Below are 13,655 nucleotides of genomic sequence, written 5' to 3' on the forward strand. Positions count from 1 at the left end.
TCTCCTTGCTCTCACCCTTTCCCCCAGGTGGCTAACTGCAGCCTGTCTTCAGTGAGCTCTGCTTGCACAAAACCCTATCACCCTTCTGGCTTCTTTTACCTTTTTCTAAATTATTTGGTTGACCTCCTCCTCCACTCCAAAAAACAAAGTTGCTTGCTGTAGAACAGTTCAAAGCATATAAAAAGTATAAAGTGGGAGGAAAAAAAAAAACCACTTGTGGGGAGTTCCTTGCTGGTCTAGTGGTTAGGACTTGCTGTTTTCACTCCTGTGGCCTGGGTTCAATCCCTGGTCTGGGAACTGAGATCCCACTTTAAGCTGCCATGTGTGGCAGCTAGCCAAAAAAAAAAAAAATTACTTGTAATTCCATCAGCCTGAGATAATCAATTACCAATTAACATTTAGCCTATTTCCTTCCAGCATTACTTAACGACAGTCTACATAATTGAGACTAAGTTATAATTAAAAGTCTATATTCTGACAATATTACTTCAGCACCTTTTTCACATCAGGACTACTGTCATGATCCTGCTGCCTGCCTCAGTGTGTGGAGAGAATTACCATTAACTTAGAGAATTAAAGATGTCCCATAAGGCAATTTTAGACCAATGTTTCTTTCTACAGTTTGTTCTTTGTTTTATATATTATCTAAAAATGGACATATGCTGTGTAATACTCATAATCCAGAAATGAATGTTACAGTCTTAGTTTGTTTAAAAAAAAAAAAAAAAAGACTATCGTCATGAGCAATAACAACATCAGTGTTTTTAAAAAACACACATAGGAGTCCCCATTGTGGCACAGCAAAAATGAATCTGACTCATATCTATGAGGATGAGGGTTTGATCTCTGGCCCGGCTCAGTGGGCTAAGGATCCAGCGTTGCCATGAGCTGTGGTATAGGTTGCAACGTGGCTTGGATCCTGAGTTGCTGTGGCTGTGGTGTAGGTCGGCAGCTGCAGCTCTGATTTGACCCCTAGTCTGGGAACTTCCATGTGCTGCCAAGGGTGTGGCCCTAAAAAGCAAAAACAAAAATACAAAAAAAACCCACAAATACTATGTATTTTTTTATGACTATACATACAATGTACATATACATATGAATGTAAAAGTATTTAAGTAGGACTTCCTGCTGTGGCACAGAGGGATCAGTGGCATCTTTGCAGCACTAGGACACATGTTTGATCCCCAGCCTGGCACAGTGGGTGAAAGGATCCAGTGTTGCCACAATTGCAGCATAGGTTGCAAATGAGGCTCAAATATGATCCCTGGCCTGGTAACTCCTGGCAGGATGGCCAAAAAAAAAAAAAAAGACTATATCCTACATGGGATTAGCCCCAAAAGGGTAAAGGGACTGGGATTAAGAGTAGTCAACGGGACTGTAATCTTATTATGTTCTGATTTTTTTTTTTTAAGAATGCTTTGTTTTCATTTTGAGGACATATCTGCAACTTTCAAATGGCTCATAAGAAATATATGTAGGAGTTCCTGTCATGGCGCAGCAGAAATGAATCCAACTAGGAACCATGAGGTTGCGGGTTCAATCTGTGGCCTCACTCAGTGGGTTAAGGATCCAGCGTTGCCGTGAGCTGTGGTGTAGGTTGCAGATGCAGCTTGGATCTGATGTTGCTGTGGCTGTGGTGTAGGCCGGCAGTTGTAGCACCGATTTGACCTCTAGCCTGGGAACCTCCATATGCTGCGGGCAAGACCCTTAAAAAAAAAAAAGAAATAATACATATACATAAAGTACAAAAGCAAATACGGCAACATGTTAGTGACTGATGAATCTTGGTGAGAAGTAGATGGAAGTTCTGAGTACTATTTCTGCATCTTTCTGCTAAGTTTTAAAAGATTTCAGCAATTCCCACTGTGGCACAGTGGGTTAAGAATCCGACTGCAGCAGCTTGGCTTGCTGCAGAGGCGTGGGTTCGATCCCTGGCCCAGGAACTTCCATACGCCACAGGTATGGCCATTAAAAAAAATTTTTTTTTTAAATTCAAAACAAAAAGTCGAATATGTGATTCTAGATCATTGAGATGTCCACCTACTCCTGCCCCAGGATTTTACTGCCCAACTGCATTTGCATTTAAGATTGCAGTGACAGCAAAGAGGACTACTTCATTAAGGTTTGATGGAAAAACAAAAACAAAAACCCACACAAACCAACAAACATAGGCAGTCATAAAAGTCAAATGATATGTTTAAACCAAGTGAGGACCAAATCACCTCAGGACAGGATGCTGTGAGGACTGTGGGAAAGTGAGTTGTCACACAATAACTGGTGGCACAGGCATGCTTGACTAAAGAAACTGAGCCACGGCAGTCAGCAGCACAGGCGCACTATGACAAGGGACTCAGTTTCAGTAAAACACCATCATCTGTTGCACTGAGTTAATGTGGTTAATTATAAAATTCAATTTGGAAGTTTGTCCTGGCTTTTTGGTTAAGTGTTATATGTTTCTACATATTTAACATTAAAGATGTTTTAACCCAACACTGTACATCTTAGATTTTTTAAAAGAGGTCTGATATTACTAAAATTTGAAACCATTTAACTATACAAATACTTATATGATGTAGCATAATTTGCTTAACTCCCAGGGGACACTGGACAATTTCCAACTATAAGTGTTTATCATAAACATCAACCTGTGTGCACAAAGCTGTGCCAGCATTTTGGATTTCCTCAGGTATTACCGACTTAGGATAAATGTATTCTGAAGACTCTCAATGGACGGTAACATATGGCCTAAGAAGGCTGGTCTCACACATCATGGCCAGTATTTTTTTTTTTTTTTTTTTTTGCTTTTTAGAGCCGCACCCGCAGCATATGGAGGTTCCCAGGCTAGGGGTCCAATCAGAGCTGTAGCTGCCAGCCTATGCCAGACACAGCAAAATCAGATCCAAGCCTTGTCTGCAACATACACCACAGCACTTGGCAATGCCAGATCCTTAATCCAGAGTGAGGCCAGGGATCGAACCGCAACCTCATGGTTCCTAGTGGGATTCGTTTCCACTGTGCCACGATGGGAACTCCATGGCCAGTGTTCTTTAAAAAAAAAAAAAAAAAAAATTTGTTATTTTTTGGCCATGCTCATGGTAAGTGGAAGTTCTGGGGCCAGGGATCAAACCCAAGCCACAGCAGTGACAACGCCAGATACTTAACCAGAGAACTAATAAAGCTCAATTATATTTATGCGTTTACAGGATATCTGAATCTCTTGTTGAATTATTTGTGCCACTTATATGCTCCCTATTTAGGACTTGGGGTTTTTCTTATTTGGATGAGAGTTTTATAAATTATAGGCATTATCTCTTCCAATTTTTCCTCCTAGTTTTTTATTTTTATTTTATTTTTTTTCTTTTTAGGCCTGCACCTATGATACATGGGAAGTTCCCAGGCTAGGGGTCAAATTGGAGCTGCAGCTGCTGGCCTACACCATAGCCATGACAATGCCAGATTCGAGCCACAGAATGACCTACAATGCAGCTTGCAGCAATGCCAGATCCTTAACCCACTGAGTGATGACAGGGATCAAACCCACATCCTCATGAATACTAGGTGGATTCTTAACCTGCTGAGCCACAACAGGAACTCCGATTCCTCATATTTTTTAGTTTTTTTATGCTCTCCTTCCTTACCTTCTTGAGCTTTTCTATCTCATTTTCATCTTTTTTCACTGTCTGCTCCCACATATGTACTTTATCCTGATCCTCCTTCAGTTGGTTCTTCTCAAAATCCAACTGGATGCCCAAGCGAGTCTTCTGATTCTCAAATTCCAAACTGTGGGGAGAAAGGAGAATCAGGCCTAAGGTGCAGGGTCTCAGTTAATATTGAATTTCATTCACCTCTCAGCTCATCCACACAGATCCACATAAAACTATCTCCTAAAGTTAGAGAACTAAATTCCTTGGCCTAGCTTTGTGGATATGGCACAAGGGAGAGGAGATTAGGCCAAACTGCATTAATCCCTTTTTAAGCACTGGAGTTCCCCCTTCAAGTTCCTAGAAGGAAGCACAAAATGGTCTACCTGAACCCACCAGCTAGGATAATTCCTATTTACTAGGCTTCTGTGTAATTTACATATATTACCACTAATCCTCTAATGAACACCTCCACAAATAGGCATTATTATCCTAATTTTACAAACAGGAAACTTGGGCCAAGCGGTAAAAGACCTTGCCCAAGGCCACACAGCTAGTAAAGGTGAGATTGGATCCCAGGTCTAAACACCAAAACCCAGGTTTCTTCTCCTATGGCATCCTAGTGCAGTAAGAGGATTGGTATCCCAACTCTGCCGTTTACTAGTAGTGAATCTCAGACAAGTTAGTTATATTCTCCATAACTGTTTCCTCATCTGTAAAATGGAAATAATAACAGTACTTACCTCAGAGTTATTGGGAGTTAATACATATAAAGTCCTTAGAACCACATCTGGTGCACAGTAAGTACTCAACAAATTTTAGTTTTCATCGTCATCATCTCCAGGTATACTAGCTGTATTCAGTTCATATTTGCTCATGGACTTTGACTCTTTCCAACTACCCACAAATCTCCACATACACCTCTGCCCCAAGATTCCAGAACCTCTAAGGGGCAAAGCTTGAGTAGTTAAAAAAAAAAAAAAAAAAAAGGAGAAAATAATAGATTCCTGCTAGCTTCCTCCTCCCCATCCCTTTGGAAACTTAGAGGAGTATGTAACCAGCACTCACAGATATAAGCAGAACAGACAGGGCTAACTTCCAACTGCCCCTCCATCCCCCGATATGGTGTGACAGATGCTGCCAGATGTCATGCTAGCAGCTTAAACCTATTAGTCACTATAATCCAAATGGAATGTAATTAACTCTATAATTTTGAGCTATGCAATTTTAAGTTCAATCTCCTAAGCATGATTCATAAAGCCTTCTGTGCTCTGGCCCCTGCTGACCTCTCTACCACCCCCGCCTTCCTCCTGACCCCATTTTTATGCTCCAGAGCTTCAATACTTAGTTTGCAGAACAAGGCATACTCTCTCACACCTCACACCTCTAAGCATGCTATTCTCACTGCTTGGAACTCTCTTGTCTATGGCCTGGCTGGCTAAATCCTACTCACTCGACAAGTCTCTGGTTCATCACCCTTTGTTCTGTAAAATCTTTCCTGATGACTGTGAGCAGGTTCTTAGCTTCTATTACACTTTGTTGGGCTCCTCCCTTTTTGGTGCAGTTGAGTTAATCGTACACTACAGTTCATAACACACTTATGATCGCTGTCTGTACAAGACCTTTCCCTTGTCTCCTTTGGTTCAATTCAGTTTCTACTCCTAATGTATACACACCAGTAACAGACATACAGACATACAGATAAAAACCTTAAAAATGAATAACCTTGTAAAATGTTTTGTTTTTAAATTTACACAAAAGGATGGTATTATAAACTTATCCACATTACTGCCTGTAAATTTATTTCTTGTCTGAAGTGCTACACAGTATTCCATAGTCCACATGTTTATCATATTTAACTTATACTTCCCAGCAATGATGAATATATACATTGCCACCAACCACATACTATCACAAATTATGCCAAAAAGAACAACTCTGAACATGTCTCTTTGTGACCCTGTGGCCAAGACTCTGTCTGGTATATATACCCAGGAGTGGCTTTCCTAAGTCACAGGGCTCATGTAAACTTACTTTCACCAAATACTGTTAGACTGTTTTATATTTGCATTTCTCTGATTAGGATTCAGACTAAACATCACTTCACAGTTATTAACCATTTGAGCTTCTTTCTGCTTGAAATGCTAACTACATCTTCTGTCCATTTTTCTACTGGGTCTCTAGGTTTTTATTTTACCTATTATTGATTTGCAGTTCCTTGAATATCTCCTCTGTATTTTCTATCTACCTCAAATACAGCTTCATTCTGAAATCGCTGATCTACTTGTCTCCCCCACTATTCCATAGCTTCCTGAGGAGAGGGACAGTCCCTAATTCAATTCTATATCCCTTGGGCCAGGCTTAGGGGTAGGAGAACAATGAACAGTTACTGTATGGGTGATGGACTAGACAAACTACCAACTGAAACTAAGGGTCCAGGGGGTGACCTCCTTCGGAGAAACTGTTGTGTTCATCTAAATTACCCCTAACTCCCCATCCTCTCCAATACCTTGCACAGGACAACCTGGCATAAGTAGGTACTCAAGCAAGGTTTGTTGAACAAATGAATAAAAAGCAGGGAAGAGAGGAGAAACTTGCTTTGTTCTTACTATTCTTCTAATCTAGAATGTTGGTCCTCCTCTCCCCAATCACCCATGAGAATAATGACAATAATAAAAGTGAGTATCAGAGTTCCCACTGTGACGCAACGGGATTGGCAGCGTCTTGGGAGTGCTGGGACACAGGTTTGATCCCCCCCATCAGTGGGTTAAGGATCTGGTGTTGCTGCAACTGTGGCTTAGGTCTCAACTACAACTCAGATTTGTTCCCTGGCCTGCGAACTCCATATGCCTCGGGGCGGCAAAAAAAAAAAAAGTAAAATAAAAGCTAGTATCTATTGCTCTTAGTAGATGCTAAGTATCATGCTGAGTACTTTATAAGGATTAACCAACCCAACATCTGATCCATCCAACAAATCTCTGAGACAGGTATTGTTATCCCAATTGACACATAAGGAAACTGGGGCTTAGAGAGATCAAGTCACTGCCCAAAATGATAAACCATGGAGCTGGGATTTTAACCCAGATAAACCACATTTAAAGTTGGCATTCTTAGGGAGTCCCCATCGTGGCTCAGCGGTAACGGATGCGACTAGTATCCATGAGGACACAGGTTCGATCTCTGGCCTCACTCAGTGGGTTAAGGGTCTGGCCTTGCCGTGAGCTGCGGTGTAGGTCTCAGACTTGGCTTGGATCTGGCGTTGCTGTGCTGTGATGTAGGCCGGCAGCTACACCTCCGATTTGACCCCTAGGCTGGGAACTTCCACACGCCTCAGTTGCGGCCTTAAAAACAAACAAAAAAGCTGGCACTCTTAACCTGTATACTGCTGTCATAAGCTTCCTGGATGTCCTTGTTCTTTAAGGCTGACCTATAATAAATGCCCATCATTCTAAACGCTGCTCCCTGCCTTATGCTGACATCTGACTTCCCAGATGTCAGGCTAGGGCACCCCAGTCTCTTCTACCCACACTGCCACCTACCGCTTCTTGGCAATTTCATTCTGCCGTTTCACCTTCTCTTCCTCAAACTCGCGGATATTGCGCACACCAATCTCCCGACAAAACTCTTCAAAAACCTCATCTTCTACCTGAGGGGAGAAGCAAGGGAAAGCAAAGGCCCTTTGGGTCAGAGTGCTGTCTCCAGCCCCAATCCTGTCCCAATGCACATGTGGGCGTGGCTCACCCTCTACAAACCTGGTTCATCTTCTCCTTTAAGTCTTTCATTTCCCTTTCTCGGCTCTGGATGATCCTCTTGATGTCATTGATGCGAGGCCCAAAGTTGGCTAGCTCACTCTCTAGCTTGGACTTTTCCTGCAGGAAACAGGGTTGAGAGGACAAAAGAGAGCAGGACCCTTAGAAGAAAAGAGCCACCCTGAGAGTCCTGGCCCCATGGACAGAAAGGACTGGCTATCTACACACTGTGAAAACCTGACTTAGCACTACTCCAGTCAAGGCTGCATCACCTCTCATTGAACCATCATATGGCTTCCTCCCTGGCCTCCAATCAGCCAGCTTCAATCCAAAAGGCTGGGCACATAGTAAACATCATTACTTACAGGTCCACTCTCTCTCATCCTCTAGGGCCTGATATATTTTGGAATGCAGACATTTTGATTTTAGAAAGAGATAAAATGACATATATATATATATATATATATATATATATATATACACACACACACACATACATACATACATACTACATATTACATAACACCTCCAGGATAGTCTGCGGAAGCACCCATAATCAAGCACATTAATATATCTAGAAAAGTACCCTGACTCACAGGGACTAAAATGTCTATAGCTCACTTCCAAAACTTTCATAAGAAGCTCAAATATTTGTTGAATGAATTATGTTAATAGCACCTAACATTTACTGAACAGTCACTGGGTACAAGAAATCAGTCTAAACACCACATACATTAACTCATTCAATCTTTACAATGACCCTACAAGGCACGTATTACTCAAACTCCCATTTTACAGACAAAGATGAAAACTGACACTAAAAGGTTTAGTAACTTGCCTAATGTCATACTGAGCCAAGATCTGAACCCCTGGCTGTCTGACTCTATGCTATGCTTGGTTCCCCAGAGCAGACTGGAAAGAGATAGGGAAGTGGGACAAGTCCGTCCCCCCCCACCCCAGAAAAACCTAGGCCAGGAATGTGAGAATGGCCTTTGGCAGACAGAGCTGAAGGTCAAGTCCCACCTGTAGATTCAGGGCTAGATGTCGTGTCTTGGTCTGTTCTAGGTCACTCTGTGAGTACTTAAGCCGCATCTGTAGTCCGTGGGCCTGAGACTGCACCTGACGTAGTTCTGCTTCTTTCCGCTTTGCCTTCATCTGTTCCTAAAGTGGACAGGAGAAGGACTTGGTGGTAAGAAGGTGGTCGGCCAGCCTGGGCTTAGGACCCCCATTCCTAGGGACAGCCCTGCCTGTGGCTTACCTTCAGCTCTTCTGTCAACCGCTCTTTCTTTTCTTTCAACTTGTCTACTGCTTTCTCATCCCAGCGCCGGGCCTTGGCCTTCAGATCACTGGCCCCACCAGAGATCACCCCTGACTTCTGGAACAGGGTCCCATCTAGTGCCACTGTCTACATACAGTAGGGAGAGAAGAGGAGGGGGAAGCTGAACAGAGGAATCTTCAACAGTGGAGCCTGTCCCGTTCCGATCTGGGCAAGGGAATACATACCTTGTGGCGCTGGTGGCCTCCAAAGGCAATGCGGCGGGCATCCTCCACGTTGTCACAGACAAGGGCATTGCCACAAGCATACTGCAGGGCCTTTTTGATGTGAGGTGGCTCATAGCGAATCACATCAATCACCAGCTTGGCCCCCTTCAGCTCCCGGAGTTTCTCATCTGTAGGTTTCACCTGGGAAAAGCAGCTCAGTTAAGTGGCAGAACATGAAGGGCTAGGAGAATCAGCCCTCTCACACTGCCCCACCAGCCTCACCTCCAGGTAATCAAGAGGCAAGAAGGTCTCAGGCTCCCCACGCTGTTCCTTAATATACTGAATACAGTCCCGGCCCGTCTTCTCTGAGTCCACGATAATGGCATCCATGTTCTTGCCTAAAACCTTGGTTACAGCAATCTGATACTTCTTTTGTGTGGGCTGGCAGAGGTCAATGAGGCGGCCATACTGAGGAAAGTCAGAAAATTGAAGCATGAGGCTTTTGGGAGCTGGCTCCGAAACCTCAATTCCCCACTTGGAAAAGAGGGGGAACAGGCTTCAATCTCTGTCAGGAACACAGACCCCACACTACAGAAGAAAAGCCTACTCTGGCCCCAAAGCAACAACTGTAGGCAGTCATGGTCTGAATCCAAAATCATCTTTCTAAACCTTTTTTTTTTTGGTCTTTTCTAGGGCCGCACCCGCGGCATATGGAGGTTCCCAGGCTAGGGGTCTAATTGGAGCTGTAGCCAATGGCCTACACCACAGCCACAGCAACACGGGATCAGAGGTGCGTCTGCAACCTACACCACAGCTCCTCCGGCAACACCAAATCCTTAACCCACTGAAAGAGGCCAGGGATTAAACCCGCAACCTCATGGTTCCTAGTTGGATTCACTAACCACTGAGCCACAACAGGAACTGCTAAACCTCCCTTTTATCATTTCACAGACCACTGCCATCCCAGGCACTATGCCAAAACCCTACATGCATTATCTCAAATTCTCACAAACACCCTGCAAAGTAAACCTCTTTGTCTAGTTCACTTCTTCTATGCCCCCTGAAACCAACCATGGATCTCTAAGGACTATCAGATAAAGGGTAAGATCTTCAAGGGCAGTGACTGACTTTAATTCATTCTTATCAACTCCCCAGCAGCGTTCAGAGGAAAGATCAGGAAATATTTGGGAAACGCAAATATTAAGCTGAACCCAGAGATGGGATTATAGCAATAGAGATATAATATTCAGAGAATCTGGGAACTCAGGATTTGGTTCAAGAGGCCAAGATATGTGATAAAGCCTAGCAAATGAGCCAGGTGTTACACATCAAAGGAGCTCACACTGAAGCCTGCACAGAGCTACTTCCTGGAAACGAATTCCCGCCCTGCGGCCCCTTCGCCTTCCCAAAGGCCTCTTCAGTCTTCCCACCTCCCACAAAGGAGTGGATACAGCAAGACAAAACTTTCAGAAAGATACAATTGGTGTGATAAAAAGTAACATGAAGTTAAGTGTCAGAACAAGTTGGGTTTGAATTGCAGTTCTTACTCTTATAAGCTATACTGGGCAAGTCATTTAACCTCTCTGAGCCTTAGTTCCCCTAGCTGTAAAAATGGGATTAGCGGGGAGTTCCCGTCGTGGCGCAGTGGTTAACAAATCCGACTAGGAACCATGAGGTTGCGGGTTCGGTCCCTGCCCTTGCTCAGTGGGTTAACGATCCGGCGTTGCCGTGAGCTGTGGTGTAGGTTGCAGACGCGGCTCGGATCCCGCGTTGCTGTGGCTCTGGCATAGGCCGGTGGCTACAGCTCCGATTCAACCCCTAGCCTGGGAACCTCCATATGCCGCGGGAGCGGCCCAAGAAATAGCAACAACAACAACAAAAAAAAAAAAAAAAGAAAGAAAAAAAATGGGATTAGCAATCCTGTCCTCACAAGGCAGCTGGGAAAATTGTCTGACAGTGAGTGTGAAAGAGCTCAGGAAATAAGTTCCCTCTCCACTCTTACCACAGAGCCAGGGTACAGGCGCTTGATGCTTTCCATAATTTCTGCCTTTCGCTGCTGACGGCTGCTCTCCTGGCGGTCAATGCGGGCATCCCCCAGCTGCTCCATCACCTGGTTCAGCTCCTTATTGATCTCATCAATACGCCGCTTGGCCATCTCCACCTCCTCTGTCAGCTCCCCCTCTAACTTCTTCTGCTCCTCTAGGGACTGCCTACAAAGTAAGGGAACACAGGGGTTACTCTGGCTGGCCAGAAAATATTCCTGAATGAGAGGGAATCTAGCAGTCCTGCCTGGAGAGAGGCAGGACAGGTAGGGCTCACAAAAACAGGCTTAGAGGTAAGTGGGAAGGTTACAGAAATACATACTTGCTAGTTGTGATGTATTCCTCCAGCTTCTCAATCCGCTTCTGATTCTCTTCAATCTCTCGCAGCTTTTGCTTGATCTTGGCCTGGGAGAGACAAATATACTACATCACCACAGGCTGAGCAAGTTAACTCCAAGACCATGGGGCCCTGGCTCATCCCCCTATATGCCCACTCATCCAAGAGCCCAACAATTACAGACAATCTGTTGCTAATGCAGGAGGCCTCTTAAAAAAAGCAGACACACGGGAAGTTCCCTGGTGGCTCAGAAGGTTAAGGATCCATTGTTGTCACAGCTGTGGCTCTGGTTATAGCTGTGGCATGAGTTTGATCACTGGTCCTTCTGCTTGCTGCAGTTTTGGCCAGAAACAGACAAAAAAAAAGCAGACACACAGATGTGTTCAGTGTGGCTCTGCTAACTGATGGGGCCACCCAGGGCCCTATGAGACCTTCTCATAGGTATTCTACCCATCCTGGACTATCCAAGAAAAGCTTTCTGGGCATTTCTGCACCTGTAAAATTCAGGTAACCCCCACTTCATAGAATTACATTAGCTACTCTATGTGAAGCACTAATATTAATGCCTACTACCTTCTTTTAAATATGTATAAGGATTTAGGAGTACCTGTCGTGGCCCTGTGATAATGAATCCAACCAGTATCCATGAGGCCATGGGTTCGAGCCCTGGCCTCGCTCAGTGGGTTAAGGATCTAGCATTGCCGTGAGTTGTGGTGTAGGTCGCAACTGATTCGACCCCTAGCCTGGGAAAGACTTCCAAATGCTGCAGGTACGGCCCTAAAAAGACAAAAAAATAAAAGTGCTTACTTAGCATAATGCCTGGTATACTGTAGGCTCTCAGGGTACTATAATAACTTTCTATTATTCCTACTATTTTACTATCATTGTTATCAGTAACACGGTAAGTGAAGTATACTTGCAAGTGGGGGCTTTATTTTTTTGTTGGTTTTTTCTTTTTTTTTCCCCTCAGGGCTGCACCCGCGGCATATGGAAGTTCCCAGGCTAGGGGTCGAATTGGAGCTGTAGCCACCGGCCTACGCCATAGCCACAGCCACTCGGGATCTGAGCAATCTCATGGTTCCTAGTCAGATTCGTTTCTACAGCGCCACAACAGGAACTCCCGAAAAGTGTGGGCTTTAGAGCTAGACTGCCCAGGTTCATATCCCAGTTCTGTCACTTAATAACAACGTGGCCTTAGGTAAATTACTTCACCTCTATAAAAATGAGGAATGAGTGAATACATGTAAAAAACAATGCCTGGCACACAGTAAGTGCTTGCTAGATGTTAGCTACTGTCATTACTGTTAAGACCATCATTACCTCCTTTGCTCTGGACCATCATCCCCAATCTTTTAAGGCATGCCCACCTCTGTCTCTACTTTCTTCCGCTCTTCCAGATCCAGCCGGTCCTGATCAGCCTTTTGGTCTCGATTGAACTTCTCCAGCTCCTGGGCCAGGGTAGCTGCTCTCTTGCTGGCTTCTTCTTTCAACCGGTGATATTTCTTCACCTGTGTGAGGGACAAAGAAGGAGGACGGGGATGACCAAGTCAGCCCAGCGATCTCTCCAGTCCCCCCAACCCCCTCAAGAGCTTACCTGATTTTCCTCCAGGGTCAAATCTCTGCCCTGACTCTGACTCTCCTCTTCCATCCGTTCCTCAAACTCCTGCCGAGCTTTCTCCACTGACAGCATCTCCTTTTCCAGCTCATCCATATCACCTTTACGTTTCTTGTAATGCTTTTGAGCATTCTGTAGGGACTTCTTGGCTGCTTCTAGCTTCTTGATTTTGTGAGAGGTATTCTCCTTGGCTTTGATGTACTGAGGCCGCTTCTGGTTCAGCTCTGAGTCCTTCTCCCTTTTGCCAGGGTTGGGGGAAACACCAGTTAGCACTGTGAGAGAAGGGAGGGGTCCCAGGCTTTTTAATCCAAAGGAAGCCTAAACCCCAAGCCAGCCTTAGGGAATTACCAAAAGAACAAGGGCCTAATGCCCCACAGATCCTCAAAGAAAGGGCTATTTACTGGAACTGATGGTGTTAGCCTGGCATTCTAGCCATTTAAAAGGCAAAGCTACCCCCCTGCCTCAACCCTAGCCAGGCCAGGCCCCTTGGTAACAACTCCCAGGAACACCCTGTGTTCACCTCATTGTCTTCCATCTGATCTAAGCTTTTCTTTTTTGTTTTTGGCCAAACCCATAGCATATGGAAGTTCCTGGGCCAGGGACTGAATCTGAGACGCAGCTGAAATCTACATCACAGCTGCAGCAATGCCGGATCCTTTAACCCATTGTGCCGGGCCAGGGATCAAACCCATGCCTCCACAGCAACCCAAGCCACTGCAGTTGGACTAGTAACCCACTGTACTACAGTGGGAACTCCTGATCTAACATTTCGAAATTCCTGTCCTTTAA

The 13,655-nt window shown here is 44.6% G+C and overlaps 1 protein-coding gene across 2 annotated transcripts in view; it reads right to left on the minus strand.

Annotated features, from left to right (window-relative positions):
• SMC1A (structural maintenance of chromosomes 1A) overlaps positions 1 to 13,655 on the minus strand; it is a 48,912-nt gene that overhangs the window by 27,128 nt on the left and 8,129 nt on the right. For both annotated transcript variants that reach the window (XM_047765567.1, XM_047765566.1), the window contains exons 6-16: positions 12,846 to 13,104; positions 12,619 to 12,759; positions 11,237 to 11,319; positions 10,875 to 11,082; positions 9,155 to 9,340; positions 8,894 to 9,073; positions 8,649 to 8,795; positions 8,414 to 8,551; positions 7,394 to 7,510; positions 7,181 to 7,287; positions 3,639 to 3,780 (exon numbers count right to left, since the gene is read on the minus strand). In XM_047765567.1, the coding sequence (XP_047621523.1) occupies positions 3,639 to 3,780; positions 7,181 to 7,287; positions 7,394 to 7,510; positions 8,414 to 8,551; positions 8,649 to 8,795; positions 8,894 to 9,073; positions 9,155 to 9,340; positions 10,875 to 11,082; positions 11,237 to 11,319; positions 12,619 to 12,759; positions 12,846 to 13,104 (1,708 nt within the window). The remainder of the gene's footprint in view (positions 1 to 3,638; positions 3,781 to 7,180; positions 7,288 to 7,393; positions 7,511 to 8,413; positions 8,552 to 8,648; positions 8,796 to 8,893; positions 9,074 to 9,154; positions 9,341 to 10,874; positions 11,083 to 11,236; positions 11,320 to 12,618; positions 12,760 to 12,845; positions 13,105 to 13,655) is intronic.

Source organism: Phacochoerus africanus, chromosome X (assembly GCF_016906955.1).
Source record: "Phacochoerus africanus isolate WHEZ1 chromosome X, ROS_Pafr_v1, whole genome shotgun sequence".
Classification (NCBI taxonomy): domain Eukaryota; kingdom Metazoa; phylum Chordata; class Mammalia; order Artiodactyla; family Suidae; genus Phacochoerus; species Phacochoerus africanus.